Here is a 20,935-nt window from a genome sequence, read left to right on the forward strand (position 1 = left end):
CCCAACGAGGAATGAACTTGTGACCCCCTGGTTTACAAGGCCAGTGCTCCAACCACTGAGCTATCAGAGCCTCTTTTCCATTTTCCTGCCATCTTTTCCCCTCTGTCCCAATGGGCAAACCTATCCTGAAGTGGTCCCTAAACTTCCTCCAGATTAGCTTTTTCCAATTTAATTTTGCTAGTTCCTGTCTCATCCTATTGTAATTAGCCCTTCCCCAATTAAACACTTTCCCATTTTGCCTGCTTTTATCCTAAAGCTCAGTGAGTTGTGGTCACTCTCACCGAAATGCTCCCTCACCCTACCAGGTTTATTACCCTGTACTAGATCCAGTATGACCTCTCCGTTCGTCTGCTGATCCACATACTATGTCAGGAATCCTTCTTGGACACACCTGTCAAATTCAGCCCCATCTATCTCTTTTGCTGTCAGGTAGTGCCAGTCAATATTAGGGAAGTTTAAATCACCCATAACAACAACCCTGTATTTCCTGCACCAATCCAAATTCTGCCTATTTATCTGCTACTTGGTGTCCTGAGGGCTATGTGAGGGCCAATAAATAGACTACTCCTAGTACAATGATTGCTCCCTTCCCATTTCTGACTTTCATCCATACCGACTCAGTGGACACTCCCTCTGCAGCGTCCTCCCTTTCTATAGCTGTGATACTATCCCTGACCAGTAATGCTACTTCCCATTTCCCCCACTCACTTACCTCCCATCCTATCTTTTTTAAAACACCTAAACCCCAATACCTCCATCAGCCAGTCCTGTCCTTCCATCAGCCAAGTCTCCCTAATGGCCACAACATCATAGATTCTTTAAGTCCATCTTTATTCCATATTTCAAACCCTCCTACTGACAACATTTGTTTCGGCCCTCTGTTCTCTGCACTCGTATTCTGGTTCCCAACCCCCTACCAAACTAGTATAAACCTTCTTCAATAGCTTTACCAAACCTGCCCGCAACAATATTGGTCCCTCTCCAGTTCAGATGCAGCCCATCCCTTTTGAACAGGGGGGGTCAGACCTTCCTCACAACAGATTACAATGATCCACAAATCTGAACTCCTGCCCCAAGCCTTCAGCCACCATTTATCTGCCACAGCTTCCTGTTCCTACCCTTACTGGCACATGACACAGGCATGAGGTCCTGCTTTTTAAACTTCTTTCCTAACTTCCAATTTTCCCTCCTCAGGACCTCATCCCTATAACCATCTATGTCATCGGTCCTCACGTGGACCACAATATCTGGCTGCTCACCACCACCCCCCCTCCCCGCCCCCCACACCTGAGAATGCTGTAGACTACATCAGAGATGTCCCTAACCCTGGCACCAGGGAAGTACGATACCATCTGGGAACCTCTCTCATTCGCAGAACCTCCTACCTGTTCACCTGATTAATGAACCCCCAATCACTAACACTCTCCTCTGATTCCCTTCTGAGTTGAAGGGCCAGACTCTGTGTCAGAGATGTGGCCACCATGACTTGTCTCTCATGCACATTTTTCATTTTAGCCAAATTGCTGTAGTTAAATCATGTTGTAATGGTAATTTTTCAATCAACTAACAAACCTCCTCAATTCTCTGGATAATTCATGACTCTTGAGAAAGAATAAAATCTCACATGGTGAACAATCATACTGAAAAGTCACTATCTAACCAATACTTTCGAGCGAAAACCTCAAGCAAGCACCTTATTGCTGTAGCAAAGTTATACAAGAGATTCACAAAAGGGCCATTAATAATCACAATTCCTTGCATTTTGACTTCTCTCATCCCAGTCGATCTGGTAATAATCATTTTTAAAATTTTACATGCAGGTGTAGCCGGTCAAACCTTGTGCCCGCGGTACTTGACAGACAGTTCTATTATTGTCACATGATCACATTCATAGAATATTGGGCAATATCAAAGGCCAGTGCCTTCCATACTGCAGCAAGTCCTCACTGTTACCTTTTACGGATCTTTTCCTCCAGATTGCTCACGCAGAAAGCTATTACCTCAAAATCTACAGAACAGAACTGTGGAGAGATCAGAAATATCAGAAGTTGCAGTTATCCAGCAGGGAGATAAGGTGGTGGATGATTCATATCCATGGATCAGTCAATGGTGTAGGTTCATGGGAAATGACACATGCCACGATACAAGTTAATGATGGGATCTTCATTTTAATTTGGCAATCTGTGTGGCACTGACTATGTGTATTCATAAGAGCTGACCCTTCTAGGTTACACGTGCATCGGAGTTACACTGCATTCCAACGCTGTCCTTCCCAAACCCAAATACTTCACTCTTTTCTGCATTGAATGCCATCTGGCATACCTCATGCTATTTTACCAGCCTGCTTCCAAGTTGACCAAGCAAGAGTTGCATAATCAATTACTTTGAATCTTTTTGGATCTTCTTCAAAGTTTATAGCAATTGAAAAGCAATGGCTCCAGAAGTTCATACCAAAGGAGCAACCCGGTACAGATCTGGTGCTGCCGGTGAGGATTTTGTACATTCTCCCGGTGTCTGTCGGCTTTCTTCTGGGTGCTCCAGTTTATTCCCTTGTTTGAAAGGCGTACAGGTGTATGCGAATGGCACAGGATCGTGGGCCAAGAGGGCTTGTTTATGTTGCAACTCTAAATTGAAGCATCTCTTCCCCCTCAGTCAGACAACATCATTGCTGCCACACTCAATTACCTGCCCATTAGTTAATTTACAAGCATATTGCCAAATTCTATCTTAACAAGCCTCCTTTATTGGATTTCATGAAATCACTTTGCTCTTTTAGAACCATAAAAACACTGCAGCACGGAAACAGGTCCTTCAGCCCATCGAGCCTGAGCCAAACTATTATTCTGCCTCATCCCAATGACGTGCACCCATACCACAGGCCTCCCGTCTCTGTACTGATCCAATATTTTTCTTAAATATCAAAAACGAGCCTACATTCACCATTTCAGCTGGCAGCTTGTTCCACACTCTCATTTCACCTTTCACATTTAACCAATGTCCTTTAGTTCTTGTCTCACTCAACCTCAGTGGAAAAAGCCTGCTTGCATTTACTCTGCCTGTATGTAATTTTGTTTACCTTTTGCACATCTCCCCTTATTCTTCTACCTCCCCACCCCCCACCCAGGGAATAAAGTTCAAATGTGTTTAATCTCTTCCTATAACTCAGTTCCTTGAGTTCTGGCAACATTCTTGCATATCTTTTCTAAAACCTTTCAGTCTTACTAATATCTTTCCTGTAGTTAGGTGACCAAAATTGCATACAATGCTCCAAATTTGGCCTCACCAATCTCTTGTACATCTTGTACACTCCGATTCTTGTATACAATAGTTTGATTCATGAAGGCCAATATACCAAAAGGTCTCTTTAAGACCCTTTCTACCTGTGATGCCACTTTCAGGGAATGACGTATCTGTATTCCCAGATCACCTTGTTCTATTGCACTCCTCAGTGCCCTCCTGCTTACCATGCACCTCACAGCTCATTTTTCCAGCTGGTCCTCATCCCACAACAAGCTTTGAAAGCCTTCTTGGCTGTCCACTATACCTCTAATCTTCGTATCATCTACAAACATGATAATCTAATTTACCACATTAACAACTAGATCGTTGATATAGGTGACAAACAACAATTGACCCAGCACTAATCTATGAGGCACACAACTAGGGCTCCAATGAGATAGGCAATCATCTATTCCCACTCTTTGGCTTCTCTCACAAAGTCAATGTCTAATCTAATCTTGAGTATCACAAAGAATTTAACTCAGGTGAAACTGGTGTAACTTGTCTCCAGCAAATCCATTTTCATTCCACCTTGGTTATCCCCAGCCTTACTAACCAAAACTTTATTTTGTCCAAGATAACAGGTTCCAATAACATTTTCATCAGTGTCATTCTACTGATTGCCATCTTTCTTCCAACTTTGGCTTTTCTTGATTCTTGGCCATTTAATATTCCTGTCCTCGGGCAGGATTCATGTAGTCACTCAGGATCAAAAGATTTTGGCTAATCCATCTACTAGTTCTACATTTACAGTGTCTAGATCAAGTGATTTATTGACTATCAAGATAATAATCTTCCAAATGAGTCTTCTCCGATAGATAGCCTCCCTTGCTTCCTTCATGTTATATGCTTTTAGACCTTAGCCTCCCCCCAATCTCACTCGGCAATTTCACCGCATTCAATTCTGCAAAATTACAGTATATCTGTCTGGATATTAGACCAACTCATCTTGCACGTGAAACACCTAAATCCAGCCTACCCTGCAAAACCAAAGTGCATTTAAAGAGCATATATTAACATTGAGATTAAACTAGAAATTAAAATTAAAATCAGTTCTATAACTTGGACCAGCTTCAATTTTATTGAAGGCAATTTTGATGGCATCAGTAAGGAGCAGTTTAAACTACTGTTGATCATTCCGCACCCCAAAATCATGACAGGTGTTAGATACCTTACCTTGTCTGGGTCATTGACACCAGGCTGAAGACAAACAGAGCAGGGCAGATAGTTTGGAAACTGTTAAAAGAACAGAAATGTTAATTATGACAGATTATAGATAACACATTGATAGAAGGAATACCTGGTTTTTGTTCCACTAGATTCCTCACATACCAGTTTATTCATACTGTATCTCCTACATTTGCAATGGTCACCACACTTATGGGCAAGCTATTTTTGCCTCAAGTGGAATGATCACAACTCCTCTATTGCTAAAGCCTTCTCCAGGATTCTCCATGGCCTTTATTCCAAACATGTCAATTAATAAGTTGGTAAAATCTCTATAAAACACAAGTAGATATGAATTATCTGACCTGCCCTGGGAAAATTTTCTATCATGCCTCCATTATTGAGGCTGTTTGATGGGATCAGAAGATTGAACCCCCCCCCCCCCACCTCACAATCACTCACCTTTCCACATAACCTAATATTCTACACAACAATTCTTATCCCTTTTAGACAGTAATGTTCTCAGTTTGTTCTACCATTACAGCATGAAGCAAAATGTACCTCAAAGGAGAAAGGCAAAGCTTTGTCTCCAATCTTCTTGATTAAACATTCCTGCATCTTGGTAAGTGATTTTGTTTCATCACCTGTTTGGGGGTATACTTGAATTGTCGACACATAGAGGTCCCTTGTAAAAGCCTGTCCAATCATCTCAATATCTTCAGGTCCATAGTGGAAAGTACATTTCAGTCTGCAATAAACTTGAAGAAAGGTATAGCTCAAAGTTAGAGACAGGAATAGTTTGAGTCAGGTGCTGAAAATACTTAGCAAGATAGCTGGTTCCACAAAGGATCCAAGTGGTCGCATTTTGCTGCATCTTTCAGATAATGGGAATGTGATCAAAGGAAATTAGAGTTTCATCATGATTCTTCTGAAAATTTCTTACATGCAACTCAGGAGCCCGGCTATTTCATCTTATCGATGTGCCTTTGCTACAGACATTTGTTCACTTTTTTTCCCCCCTGAGAATCAAAGTGCAGTTGTTGCCAGATTTCATGACGCAACAGAAGATAAACATTGAATCGATGGTTTTCACGATGGCTTGAGCTGCATTCACAACTCTCTGCGGTTTCTTGCAGTTCCTGTATCTCACTGTGATGCATTGGATAGGATACTCTCTATGATGCATCTACAAGAACTGATAAGGGACACCAGCAGGGGTTTTGGCAGAGGAAATGGGGTTAAAATGTAATTTCAAAGAACAGTGGGAAAAGTAAGGGTTTTGTGTAGTTTTCTCTAAGGACAAGAATACACAGTTTGATGATGTGGAGGAATTTGATTCAAGAGGAATTTTCTAAAGAGGGAATAAATACTTGAAAAGAAAAGAATTGTGGGAAATAGAGCAGAGGGCTGTTTCTATATGAATGCAGTGTACAAACACAAGCAGTGCCTGCCCATTCATCAGCTTCCAACCAGAACCTACCTTGACCATGACAATCTAAATTCAACCCAAGTGCAAGGACTCAAAATGTTTTTGTATCATGACTGACCACATAAATGGAATAATTTCAACATTGTTCATGTTGGGGTAATCCTGATAAAGTTGGAATTGATTTGGGGCAGTGCAGTAGACGTAGCAACAAGCACAATGCTTTTATAGTGCCAGCGATTGGGACCAGGGTTCGAATCCCGCGCTGTCTGTAAGGAGTTTGCTTGTTCTCCCTGTGCCTACATGGGTTTTCGCTGGGGGCTCTGGTTTCCTCCCACTGATCAAAACGTACTGAGGTGTAGATTAATTGGTAGTAAATTGGACGGAGTGGGCCGAAATGACCTGTTATCGTGCTAGATGTCGAAATATTTTTTTAAAATATACAAATTTAAAACTTTGGATGGCACTGATGGAGAAGTAGGGAAATGTCTTGAAGAGGCTAAATTCTATTTATAATTACTTATCCAAGTACTATCTGCCATTTTCTTTTATGAAGAACTGCCACCAACTTCTAAGGGCATCAAGGTGATAAAAGTTTTGCCACATCCGATGGCTCATGTTGAGAATGAAGACAAGTCAAACAGATCAACAACACCACAAACAAAACGAAGAATGAAAGAAAGAAGCGAGAGGGAGTTCACTATTTGCCTCCTCTCATCAGAAAGAGGTGCTCCCTGGTTTAATCCTCTAAAGTTGAGGAATAACCCACTTTCATATATGCAGGAGAATTACAGTATCCAAAATTTAACTGAGGACTTTAAGATTTTAAAGAACTTGTATAATTGATAATGAAGTTTTTATAATGCTTGTGGTAAAGATCTTACCTTTTTGGTCCCTCACATAACCGGTGTCCACCAACAGCACACCATCTACAGGAGAAAGAAGAAGCCTGGTTACTCCAACTGTACATACAACCTGTACGCCCCAGAACAGCAATTTATAACTTGGATTAAACCTCTGGAACCTGTCATTTCTTATAACTGAGACAAACATTTCTTTTAACTTTCAGTGATGCATTCCAGACTGTGAATCCATGAATATTTTAAGAGGAGGGCATTTTGCAATGCCTAGTTGACAAATTGTCTGCGGATAGAAAGAACAGTGTTGGATGCGGACAGAATTAGAAAATATCAGCCAGAGTCCTATCCAATTTTGTTCGATGACAATATGTGAGTGTGCATCGGGGCAGGCAACAGATTAAGATGAGAGGGATCTAAAGTATGACAACATTGAATTTACCTATGACATAAAAAAATAACTTGATGAAGCAATCATGTTAACTGTATACATTGGCCACTGGATTCTTATACCAATAGACTGAGGCAATAAACAATTATTCACAGAATTGCATAGCAATGGAGACCATCCAGCCACTCTACCAGTGCTGGTTCTTGGAGGGAAAAAGCAAATTAATTTTATCCCAAACTACAATTTTACAGCTTCAGGTATCGACCAATTCCCTTTTAAATGTGGTTTATGAAATCTAAATCCACCACTATTATTTGTCACATAATTTTTCACACCTTGTACAGCGAGGAGGGTTCTTCTGTGAGCATAACGTGCAGGGCATATCGTTACAAAAGATCAATTAGCACCAAGCATGGACTGCGCAGTAGCCCTGTTGTGGGGTTCATTCAGAAGGGAAGAAACTTGTCTTTCAGCCTGTGGTGCATGTTTTCGCACACAAAGCCTTCTTCTTGATGGAAGAAAGTGCATCTGGGGTTTTATGGGCCCTTCACTGTGTTGTCTACCTTTCTTCAGCAGTGGAAGGTATAGATGGAATCCATGGAGGGGAGGGAATTTTATGTGAGCAGTATTCATTTTGATCATTGCAACTCACCTCAGGAAATCGATCTCATCTCCTCTGGTATTTTGCAAATTACCTTGAATCTATGACTTTTGCCTATTGACATTCTTGCCAGTGGTAAAGGTTTCTCCCCATTAATTGACAAAATCTCTCACAAGGTAACTGAAAATCCCATGTTATGTTTCTCACCTGTAAGCTGGACAATACTCATTTTCCAGGGCACTATATTCTCAGGCCTGGCATCTTAAAATTATGCCTCCATTCTCTACAAGTTCTCAATATTCTAAACAGTTAGTCCACAATAGAACACAACATGGTAATTTAAGGCAGAACCATTCACGTATAAACATAATCGCACAGTCGGATCCCCAAACTAAGAGAGGCTACCACACAAAGCCAGATAGTCACACACACCGCCCAGCAGAGTAACATCAGCTCAGTTTGGATTAATGCCTCTCGAAATCAGACCCTCAAGAGTAAAAGATACTATCTCATTGGATGCTGCTATTGCAATTGGAGAGAGACTCACTTTTCGTGGGGAACACCTTTATGAGATGAGATTGCATCCCCCCCCCCCCCCGACCTCCCCCACCATCAGTGCTCTGCGCCGAGGACCCAAGATAAGTCAGGTTATTTGTCCCATGGTGGGAGTGAGGTTTATCCTGGGTGAAGCAAATCTTTTTTTTTTCTTATACTTTTTCTTTTCTTACTTTTGATTCTTGGGAGGGTTCCTCTTATTTTGTTCTTCTTTCTCTCTATTGTCTTTTTCTCCCTTTGGTTCAATGTAGACATTGAATTTGCATTTTGTAGTTGTAGTATTATTGTAATTTTTCTCTCTTTGAATCACGTTGATTCTTTTTTCTCACTTTCTTTATTTGTATGATTTTGTTAATATTATGGATTTTTTTCTTTTTGATAATTCTTCATTTTGACTGCAAGTTGATTGAAAATTCTCAAAAATAGAGATGATATTGCAAACTAAATATATTGTTGTGGGGGGGGGGGAATAGACAGTTCTTTGTAAGATTGACTATTAATTGCACTTACCTACAGGATCAATATGGCTACCGTGATCCACAAAATCTCTCCTGCTCAAGTAGGTAGCAATCTATCAAAGATCAAAAGCAGAAATCATAAACCAGAGGTTGGATTCTGTGAGAAACACAGCTCACTGATTAAATTTTTTCGCAGAGTCAATAGGTGAAGCGATACAACCTTTTACTCAACGTTCTTGCAAGAGCGGGTGTCCTTCAGAGAAGGCACACTCACTGATATTCAACAAACTTTTTTAAAACATTTCTTTGTGCTAATAACCACTCCTTTGTTAATTTAATTGGTGAGTGAACTGAGTAACTGATAGGTTAGTTTAACCCATCAAAAGCTGTTCCGCTCCTCATCTTAAAGCCCGCCCTTGTTTACTTCTCCCATTCCCATGATTTTTGTGTCCCTAACTCTTACCCTTATTTGCTATGATGCTTTGTTACATGTTCTCATTCTTTCGCAGTTTTAAAAAAATATATCAAGTTGGTCTTACCTGCAATCTCTTGCAGGAACTGTCCTTCCTTTGTATTCTAGCAGACACCCACCTCCCCCTTTTCTTCTCTCACGTCTCATCTTTGTACAGCCATTGTTAACACTGATTATTACATTTTACTGAAACAGCACTTTGGATAATTCTCACAGATTATATTACTATATCCATCAATGTAATTTAGCAATTATCTGTCTATAAAAGACAAATTCATGAAAGTAACAGAAGAATGCAAGTTAAAAGAATGAAACAAAAATCATTTACAAGCCTAAACTGATTAGAATGTTGAACAGGGACGGTTTAGAGTGTAAACATGCTTGGATATAGAATCAGGGATTATGCAGAATTTAAACTGTTTGCAGTATGTAGACAGGACAGGAGTAAATTTTTAAAAAAGAGACAATGGAGAGACTAACCTGATGTGTTTGTGAAGAGGATAAACTGATTGGACTTTTGATTATACCCAAGTACAATGATTTGGATGAATAAGCAAGAGCAACTATAGAGCTCGTCGAAAGAATCAAAGACTTGTTGATCCAAACCAAGGCTTTTATTAGCAAAAGACAGGAGCTCTTCACAGGTGGCCGGCCAGTCCGGAATGATCCGACCTGGCTAGGGACACAACCCTTTAAGGCCCAGACAGTAGGCGTGGCTTAGCTCTCAGCCAATCGCTGTAAGCACAGTCTAGATACTGTAACTATATACACTATATACATTGGTGATAGATCTGTACTATCACATTCATCCCTTCTTGGAGAACTGACCCTGGAAAAAAAAACAAAAAAAACGAGGGAGAGAATGAAAGGAAGGGGTAGGTTAAGGACTGTAGTGGTCAGGGGGTCTGACCATCCGGCGTGACCGCCATGGTGCCGGGATTGGGGTCGCTGGAGTGGTGTCGCCAGCGGGCTCGTCGGGTGCGACCGCTCCTTCGCTCAATTCCCCAGTCGTGTTGTCGGCGGGGTGGCCCGGGTCGTCGGGGTGCTGTTGGTCCTTCTGTTGCGGCACGGGGCCTGGTTGGCCGCGGCGGGTCCCCAGTCGGTCATGGTGACTGCATCGGCGGCGGTGTAGGCAGCGGTAGATGGGGAGCGGGCAGCAGCAGCATTGGCCCCGGGGGTGGCTGTGGTGGCGGCAGCAGCAGCGGTTGCCACAGTCGGGTCCGAGGCCAGGTCAAGTGTTCCGCACGGGGGCGAGAGGCGGGCCAACACCACGGTTGCAAGGGTGGGCTGTCCCTTCTGGGTTCGGCGTCTCCGAGACGTCAGGCGTTGCCGTGCAGGGGAGCCCTCACTCTCATTGGACGAGAGCTCTGGGGAAGAAGAGTTTGAATGGGATAGTGGTGGTTGGGCTTCACACGAGGCACTGTGTTTGCTGGCGGCCATTTTAGACCTACAGACTGCAGCAAAGTGGCCGTTTTTAAGGCACTTCTGGCACCTGGCTTTTCTTGCTGGGCACTGGGACCTGCTGTGCTTGTCCCTCCCACAGAAATAACATTTTGGGTTCGCATGGGGCAGGGTAGCAGCAGCCAACAGGCCGTCAGTACCTTGGGGGGTGGTAGGGTAGAAGGGCACTCTACTCACATCAGAACGTGGGGTCCAGTCCCTAGAGAACTCGGTGGACTTTAAGGCTGCATCCTCCATTGTGATTGCAATCCGGGCCACGTCCTCTAGTTTTTCTACCCCATGCTTGAGCAAGTGTAGCCTCACTTCGTTCGATCGGAGCCCAGCCACATAGACATCCCGGACGAGATCGTTTGTGATCTCAGCAGCAGTTTTGTCCACACAGTTATAGTCCTTGACCAACGCCTTTAATACTTGTAAATATGCCCTGCTGGACTCGCCGGGCTGTTGCTTCCTTGACGCAAGCACGAGCCGGGCATGAACTCTGTTCACCGGTTGATCATATAGTCCTTTCAGTACCTTTTTGGCTGCGGTGTAAGTGGTCTCATCTGGATGTTCTCGTAGACTCTCAAGGACACCATAGACAGCACTGCTGTTAGACGCTGGTTATCCTCCTCTACCTGAATGAATCTCAGGAAGTTTTCAAAGTTCAGCAGCCAGAACTTAAAGGCTTTGAAGGCTGTAGCTGACTGTGGGTCGATATCAAGTTTTTCTGGCCGAGTTAAACGCTCCATCCCTTTCAAATAAAATTCTTTTTGCTAATAAAATTGTAGAGCTCATCGAAAGAATCAAAGACTTGTTGATCCAAACCAAGGCTTTTATTAGCAAAAGACAGGAGCTCTTCACAGGTGGCCGACCAGTCTGGAATGATCCGACCTGGCTAGGGACACAACCCTTTAAGGCCCAGACAGTAGGTGTGGCTTAGCTCTCAGCCAATCGCTGTAAGCACAGTCTAGATACTGTAACTATATACACTATATACATTGGTGATAGATCTGTACTATCATAGCAATACACGGATTAATCTGATCGAAGTATGCAGACGACAGTGTAGAGGTATACTGATTGTAATATAGACAAGAATGATGTGGTTCAAATCGATTGTAGCAAGTACAGCATTTAAATCAACTTTCATACAGAGGTAGGAAAATGATAAGAGCTTAAATTGGAGTATAAACACTAAGATAATTTGCAGTGAAACTGATCAAAATAATGATCTGGAGGTGGTGGAGAGTTTTTGAGACAGAGGTAATTCCATCTGTATACAAAAATTGATCTTCGTTTTAAATATATTCTGTACCTGAACATCCAGACACTCTTAAATGGAGAATTTTAAAGTAAACCCGACAAAGCAAGGGCGAACACTATAGATTGCTGTGATGCTTCATTGCCTTCTTTGCCCGGTTTGAGAAGAACCACCAAACAATGCCTACTAGAATCCTTGAGAAGGCTGAGGACCTTGTGATATCTGTCTCTAAGGGAAATATTAGAATGCCATTCAAGAGGGTGAACCCTCACAAGACACCAGGCCCTGGCAAATTTCTACAGAGGTGTGGCGGAAAGTGTGCTGACCAGCTGCATCACAGTCTGATATGGGAACACCAATACCACCCGAACGCAAATCCCTGCAAAAGGTAATGGGAACACCCCAGGAGATCACAAGCAAAACCCTCTCCACTATCGAGAACATTTACAGGAACGCTGCTGTCGGATTGCAGCAGCAATTATTAAGGATCCACACCACCCAGCACATGCTCCGTTCTCACTGCTGCCATTAGGAAAGAGGTATAGGTGCCACAAGACTTGCACCACCAGGTTCAGGAACAGCTGCTACCCCTCCACCATCAGAGCCCTAAACAGAACAATAAACTAATTGAAGGACTCTTACTTGTTCACTTTATTGATTTGATTTTATTCTCTCTGTATTACAGATGGTTTGTTTACATTCATTATCTATCTATTTGTCCCTGACTTACGACTGTAATGGGGACTGAAGAATCAGTCACATCTCTGAATGGACGCAAGTTAGAATTTTGCCCACGCGTGTAGGATACCGAAGTCTTGAAGCAAACTTTTTAATCAAATATTATTTTTTTTAAAAATCATAGATTTGACGATAACAACTTAAAGCTTCCTGAACCTTGGCGAACCTTTCCACATTCTGGCCCATGCTTACCTTGTTAGTTGGTGTCTCAGGGTCCCTAGGCTGGGCATTGCCATCTTGATTCCTGTGCATATGTGCAAGTCTTTGGATGGCGCATGCACAAGTCCTCAGTGGGTTAATGGATATGAGTTCAGTTGGTGCATGCGTAAGAGTTAAGTGTCCTGGCAATATTGAATTTGTGCCCTTAATTCTCATGCATGCACCAACTGAACTCCAATACGTAAACCCATTGCGCAAGCGCCAACCAAAGACTCGCGTTTGCCATAAAAATCTTAAATGCAGTCATTATGTCTGACACCATCACTTCCTCTGACAGAAAGTTTCAAATAATGACCACTCTATAAAACAGTTTCTCAAAAATCCCCTTTAAAACTCTTCCCTCTCAACTTAAACCTACATAGTCTTTTTTTTTTAATACCTCTATCTTGGGAAAATATTCTATTTATCCTATCTATGCCTTTTAAAATTTTATACACTTCTATTAATTCACCCCTTAGCCCCCTTCACTCTGGGGAAAACAAACCCAGCCTATCCAATCTCTCCCCATAACCAAAATTATCCTCCAAGCAACATCCTAGTGAATCTCCCCTGCCCTGTTTGCAATGCAGCCACATACCTCCAAAGGCATGGAGATCAGAACTGATCACTAAACTCCAATTGCAATCTAATCAGTATTTGTTTCACCCAACATAAATCCCAACTTTTAGATTCAATGCTCCAATCTTTGAAGGCAAACATGCAAGAAGATATTACTTCTTTCCCTGGATAGTCTCTCGCTCCTTATATACCAATAGAATGTGCTGGGATTCTCCGTAATCTTGTTTGCCAAGGATATTTCCGTGGATCCCTTTAAACTATACTCCTCAAAAGACTCATTTGATCCCAGGTGCTATTCACACTTTTTTTTAACCTCCTGATGAAACCTTGAACTTTCTTTGATATCTAAAGTTCACAAAACTTTCCATCCTTGCTGGAACGTGCTGATGCTGAACAGTTAAGAGACTTTGTCAGATGTAGTATCTACTTTTGTCAGATCCTTTTGCATACTATCAAAGTCAGCGTTCCCTCTCCCCTATTTAAAAACTTGAGGTCCAGTGTTGTTCTTTAATGCAATTAGTCTGAAACTTACAGAATTATAGTCACTTGTACCCCACTGGCACCGCCACCACTTTTCCAGTTTCTCAGATAAAGTAGGTAAGGGCTCTAATGGGATAATTCATATATTTCAAAGATCTTCCTTGCACTCTTTAATTCCACTTCATCAAAGTCCTTTGCAATAGGAAGTCATGTCACTAATCACCTACTATAACTCCATTGCTCTTGCACCTTTCTTCAATTTGCTTATGTATCTGTATCTCTAATTCCTGTGAACTATTGGCAATATAGCCCTTGCAAAGTGATCACATGCTGTTATTCTTAAAAATCCATCCATATGGCCTTATTGGATAACCATTCCATGGCAGAGCCTCTAAATATGGCCGTGAAGTTCTCCCTAATCAGCAATGTGACTCCCCCTCCTTTTTGGCATTCTCAGTGCATTGGATGATTCAGTGCAAGGTAAACCCAAGTCCAGAAGAAATATTAGCGGTTGGTAGACCACACGACCCATCTTGTGGCTCTACCATTTATCAATATCACAAATGACCTTCAACCCAAATAGAAATTTCCTGCCTATTCCCCCATATCCCTCAATTCCACTAATACCAGTTATTGAATGCAATCAAAATTTCTTTTGGTCTTGTCTACCACAGAGTGGCACACTGGAACAGCTGGGCAGCAGCACCACCACACACCCGAGCTCAACCTTGACATCCATTCCTGTCTGTATGGAGTTTGCGTGTTCTCCCCGTGACCAACCGAGGTTTCTCCAGCTTCCTCCTACATCCCAAAGATGAGTGGGCTGGAAGGTTAATTGCTTGCTGTAAATTACCCCAAATGTGTAGTTGAGGGGTAGAATCTGAGGTGGGGGAAATTGATGAGAAAGTGAACAGAAGTGGAATTAATGTAGGTTTAGTACAAATGGGTGGCTGATGGAGTTGGCAGGCTGAAAGGGCCTGTTTCCATGCTTTTTGACACCTTTCCTTTTGTTTTTTTTGTCCATTCACCTTCTTAAAACTAGTTTCATTAAAATATATTCACAGATCTTATAAAAGGTCACAAACCAAAAAAAAAAGTTAACCACATCTTTTGAGTATTTCCAACATTCTATTGTGGACTGTACCCTAAGTGCATGGGTTATATACTTCATCAGAGTGACCGTGGACAGAGATAATATTGTGGTTTCCTTTTCCCTCTGAAAAGAAACAAGGACAATAAAAAGAAATACCAACCGATTTGTCACGAGACACCTTTTTGTAAACAACATGTTTTTTGGAATTCTTGCTCTCTGCACTCATTCTTGGTACAACAGGTGGTCAATTGTTGCAGGATCTGGGTTGCTGAGAAGACAAAGCAAAGGGTGCTTGATTGACCACACCAAAGCATAGTATTATCTGAATGATTAAATAATAAAACAATGAACCAACATGGAAGCATGCATCATTCTCAGATACAATTTCAGTGACAAACGTGGAGCCATACTGATTGTTGGCAATTCTATTATGTAATGTCAACCTTGGCAATTTATGGCACTGAGGTATAAAAGGTCAAACACATTCCTATCTCACACAGGGACTAGGTCACACACCATCCTTTCATACCCTGGGATAGGGTGCGGCAGTGGGTTTACGTACGATCCAATGCAAAGGAAAAATGGTTTGAACACATCATGGATCATAGACCAATGAGAGAAATGGGCAGATACATGATTAAACTTAACATAAATGTGAAGTGACTATTTACAGAAGAATAAAAGTGTGAAAGACAATAAAAGCATTTTTTTTTAAAGTGCCTTAGACAAAAAGACTGCAATTGTGTACAACCCTTTGAAGAAGACTGGCCACATTGAGAAAACAATAGCTTTCAATACAGAAGCAAAAGATTCTGCAAAAATCATTAAAAATTACTGGCTTGACCCCAGATATAATAATTATGGCCATGAATTTAGAAGACTTTATTGAGAGTAGATATTTACATAAATGTCACCTGCATTAGAAGTCTTCAGCCACAAAGTGAATGAAGACTTCTATTTTCTGCGAAGCAGATTGAAAAATTCTTGATAAGACTGTGCAAATAGCAGTACTGAATTAACCTGAGCCAGTGCACAAAGATTTGACACTGGAATTGGACACTAACACAAATTTGGCGATATCACCACATCAGTTCTTCCTATTACGACCACCGTTGAATTAGACAACCTTAGCAGCTGTGTAAAAGTTAGAAACAAATTAGAAGTGAACATTTTTAGTTCCTGAGTCACAGTTAATAGATTTGAATCACACGTACAAGCTTCCGAATGGAAAAACTGGATGGATCTAGAACTGAGCCAGATGAGAACTAACCTGAATGTGGATGGTGAAATCAAATCAACTAATGTTATTGACAGACTAATTGCATTAGTAGAGTTAAAATACTGTTCAAGGTCTAAATACATAATTGCTTGTGCCACAGAAACACAAAGACCGCTGCTACCAAAAGGATATGCGTGTGTTTTTAAAAATATACTACATTTTAAAAAAATGAAGAACAGGTCCATTGGCAGCCATTCAAGAGACCATCTTGATCACAGTAATAATTATAATGAACAATATTAATGAAATTAAGGAATGGGGACGCTGAGTACCTGAAGGAGCCTTGGGACTGGTACAGAAAACTGCTCGTCAACACCCTTCAGCACTTTGTTGAAAGCCCCTTTGATCAAAAGGTTTTCTCATTCCAAATAAGAAGTCATCCTCTCCAGGATCTTGTTAGCCCAACACCGATTTACACACTGTAATCATTTATAGTCAGGCAATTTAATGAGTCCGTCCTTAAGCCCTTGAAGGGAGGTTCATGTTCCTATTTGCATATTCAAGATTTAAAATCCTGTGACAACTGCTGGTAAATCTCTGCAGACTAACAGCCTGAGCAGATTAGAGTATTGTCAGCACAGCAGATTCTCATCAAGGTTACATCTTCTCTTGCAAGCTTTTAATAACTACATTTAATCTGTTGACACCTTCAACAAATGTACAATATACATAATAATTAAGACCTTACACATATCAGAAAATGTTCTGGCCTGAACCATTCAATGAACTGGCAGCCCAGCACCCCTTGGTGGCTCAGGTTGGAAACTGCATTAAGGCACCAACATCTGAACATATAGCCTTGATTTTGAACTCCAGTTTTACCACAGGTTCTGATTGCCACCCATGTAAGATCAGTGGGATCTACAACTAGCCAGCCCTTCATTGGATCAGACAGTGAGCATTTAATCATTGTTGGAAGTTCATTTGTGTGAGCATTGGTTAAGAGGAAGTTTTTTTTAAAAAATGTGACATGCAGCACGGTAACAGGCCCTTTTGGCCCACGAGTCTGTGCTGCCCAATTTCATCCAATTAACCTACAACCCCAGTGCATTTTGAAGGGTGGGAGAAAACCGGAGCACCCGGAGGAAATCCACACACACACAGGGAGATTGTACATACTCCTCAGGTAGTGCTGGGTTCGAATCCCAGACGCTGTTACCGTAACAGCATTGCACTAATCAATATGCTGACCGTACGGCCCGGTGACCACTGTGGTTGAAACGTCAGCTCTTTAGTTTCCATCACAGACACCATCAATCTCAAATTCATAGGGTGTTCCTTCCAAAAGTGAGGAGCTAACTATACAGAAGTGAAACACGAAAATCTGTAGACACCGTGGTTGAAGTAAAAACACAATGCTGGAGAAACTCAACAGGTCAAACAGTCTCCTTGGCAGGAACCATGAGAAAGAACTGAATGAATTGAACACAATGGCCTTAAAATTATTTTGTATTGCTGAATATTTTCATGTACTACACAAGTGATATTCATTTCATTTAAAAATGTAATTTCTAACCTCATGCATTCACTCTGCACTTCAAGGAATTTGGATTGGGTCTTGTCGGTATGACATTTACATGGAGTGCCCATTGGGTGTGTAATGTCAGTTGCCTTACAATGTGTAAAGTTGTAGTCATACAGCTAGGATCAGTGCCAAGGGGAGCATTCGTGGGCATTCCCCTCCCGAAATGAGGTAATGTGAGCCCCCCACACCCACGTCACTAGTGTGCATCTAGCGCCACTAGTCTCCATGCAATACAAGAAGCGTTTTTGTCTGTAACATCAGAGGAGGTTCATGGTAGGCAGCACTACCCCCCACCACAACTGAGATTGTGCCCCCCTGTGGTTACCCCCCGCTAAGATATGTTCTGAAACCAACCCTGCATACAACAGAGCAGGCTCTTTGACCCAACTCATCCATGCTTTGGGTTTCTGGGCTAGACCCATTTGCCTGCAGTTTGATCCACATACTTCAAAGTCCTTCCAATCTATTTCTGTCCAAATATCGTTTGAATGCTAGAATTATACCCACTTCTCGAATTTCCTGTGGCCACTTGTATGGATAACCCACAAGTGGAAAATTGCCCCTCGTCTCTCTTAAATCTCTTTCCTCTCACCTTAAACCTAAGACTCCAAGTTCAAGAATAATCTCCCCTAGGGAAAAATGATAGAATGTTTACTTTATCAATGCCATGAGATTTTTATCAACTTCCATGACTGACAAAACTTGCATGAATAGGGTACATCTGGAACACCGTCTCAATGGACCACTGACACTCACTCTGGCGTTGTTCCTCAACGTAGATAGCACTCTTTCAATCCCAGTGCACTGCAACAGATTTCCCACCTCAGTCCTCCCAGTCTCCCCCTGTCTTCAACCACCAGAATTCTCTCCCTCCTGCTAACTGTCTCGCTCTCTGCCCCTCCTGTAATTCACGGTTAGACATTTCCACCCTTCGGAGGTTGCAAGGATAATGGTGCACCTTACTCAAGAAGGACACATTTTATTGGACAATGCTGTCGGTCTTATGCACAATAAACATAATTTACTTTTATGTGTTTTGTTAAATCTATCCATAATCATAAAAAAGCCAATTCCGACAGGAAGGTGGTTTTCCACTTGAAGCAGAGAATAGCTCAATAATCCTACTGTAATCAGCATCCACCTGACTCATCATCCCCTGCATTACAGACCCATTATAATGAGAGCATAAAGTCCTGACAATTGTAAACAATCATGTAAAAAGCTGAAAGTGCAAAGTTTGTCTCCTTTTTTCTGTCTGCACAAGTAGACTCAGGGCTCCTCTGAACTCAGTGGTTCTGGCAGCAGTTGTGAGAAGGGAGTGATCAGCATTTCAGATTGAAACCTGCATCAGCACTGCAAACGGAGAGAGAAAAAGTGGTTATAAAAAAAGGGTGGAGGAGGAGCGGGACAGAGGCTAGTAAATAATGGGTGGACCGAAGGGTGAAGGATAACAGACAGGTGGAGCCAGAAAGGGGTTGAGGGAGTGGGGGATATAAATTGAAATTCATTTGTTCCTCTACTTTGTGTTGAGATTCACCCTAAGTAAAGGAACAATATTCAGTCTGTTGTTGCCTACAACCCAATGCTATAATTTTCTAATTTCAGGTAACCCTTAGCTTCTGTTTCCACTCTCTCTGTCTCCTTCCAGTGCACCTCCAGGCTCCCATTTTAACACCCCCCCCCCCCCCACCCCCCTTCTGGCAGGTCCATTCTTCCCACACATTTCACCTACTGGACACGCATCTGTTTTAATATTATTTAAATATAGGGATTCTTGAATAGTGGCCATAGATTGAAAGTTAAAAAATGCAACACTACGACTTAAAAAGTGGATGAGAAAATACAATACAAATCACAGCCAAATATCACAAGAGGGACAAATTCTATAACCTATTTTTACAGAAGAGGTAATGGACAAAATCATACAGCACAGAAATAGGCCCTTCATTCCGATTCAACCATGCTTACCAAGTTGTCTATCTGAGCTAGTCTCATTTGCCCTTCTTTGGTCCATATCCCTCATAATTTTAAATACCGTATAAAATTCACCCTTCAGCTGATGTTCCAAGGATAAGAATAAGACCCAGTTTATCCAGTCTCACCTAAATGTTCAATCCCTCCAGCCTTAGCAAATCTTTTCTGCATCCTCCAATAACCTTCCAATAGCTTAGTGACCAGAAACGCACACAATACTCCCAATGTCATCAACATCTTGTATATCTTTAACATAATGCTCCATCTCCTGCATTCAATGTCCTGGCCAATAAAGGAAATAGTGTTCCATGCTTCTTCACTGCCCCATCTTGCTACAACTGTGTACCCGTGGTCTTAGTCCAACAATCCTTTGCCATTTACCGTGTCAAGTCCTGTCCAAAAATGCCGCAAAGTCTGGTCTCCTGTCATTTTGGTCCTCCAATAGCATGCTCTGACAAACCCACATGGCAGCTGGTGTCAATGGTTCCCCATGATAAAATTAAAATTGCACATGCAAATTCTGATTCAAGATCAGGAACAGCAGGACGCTCATAGATGAGCATCTACACACCTCAATGTCACCCTTTCATTACTGGGCACAATCTCAAACATTCTGGAATGAGCATCATCATCCTACAAGAAACAGGAGATACTCACTGAAGGAACATGGCAATGGGACAACTTCAAGAAGTGGGCATCCACATAAAGAATGTCCCAAATCTGCAGCTCCATAGTCTACCATCGTGCGGCTGAATCAGAACCCATTTTTGAACGTGAACTGGCAAATATTTAATGGCAGGGAGCAAAAGAAAGCCACGGGGATTAGACACGGTTAATGTTAAAATATATGGGAAACAAATGGGAGTGAAATTCCTCAGTGACTTGCAGTGAAGAACATCAGCCCTGAGCTTGGTGGGGAAAAATGACATTTGTGCTGCAACCTTTTAGTAGTTAGTCCCAATGCGAGCCTCAGGGGTATGCATGGGCAAGTATTTTTAAAAAAAATAACTTGTTCTAGATAGGGATAACCCATGAGTGAAACGTTGTCCCTCATCTCTTCGACTCTCTTAAATCTCTCCCCTCTCACCTTAAACCTCTGACTCCTCGTTCAAGAATCATCTCCCCTGGGGAAAAAATGTTTTTTATAAACTTGTACAAC

General features: G+C 41.9%; 1 protein-coding gene across 1 annotated transcript in view; it reads right to left on the bottom strand.

Annotated features, from left to right (window-relative positions):
• Positions 1 to 16,675, bottom strand: part of LOC138743577 (beta-arrestin-1-like) — a 31,793-nt gene extending 15,118 nt beyond the window's left edge. Inside the window, exons 1-7 of the mRNA XM_069899095.1 lie at positions 16,550 to 16,675; positions 15,159 to 15,266; positions 8,787 to 8,847; positions 6,757 to 6,801; positions 5,008 to 5,204; positions 4,456 to 4,515; positions 1,954 to 2,021 (exon numbers count right to left, since the gene is read on the bottom strand). Coding sequence (XP_069755196.1) covers positions 1,954 to 2,021; positions 4,456 to 4,515; positions 5,008 to 5,204; positions 6,757 to 6,801; positions 8,787 to 8,847; positions 15,159 to 15,224 — 497 coding nt within the window. The 5' untranslated portion in view covers positions 15,225 to 15,266; positions 16,550 to 16,675. The remainder of the gene's footprint in view (positions 1 to 1,953; positions 2,022 to 4,455; positions 4,516 to 5,007; positions 5,205 to 6,756; positions 6,802 to 8,786; positions 8,848 to 15,158; positions 15,267 to 16,549) is intronic.
• Positions 16,676 to 20,935: the final 4,260 nt, after the last annotated feature.

The sequence above is a fragment of the Narcine bancroftii genome, chromosome 9 (assembly GCF_036971445.1).
Source record: "Narcine bancroftii isolate sNarBan1 chromosome 9, sNarBan1.hap1, whole genome shotgun sequence".
NCBI lineage: Eukaryota > Metazoa > Chordata > Chondrichthyes > Torpediniformes > Narcinidae > Narcine > Narcine bancroftii.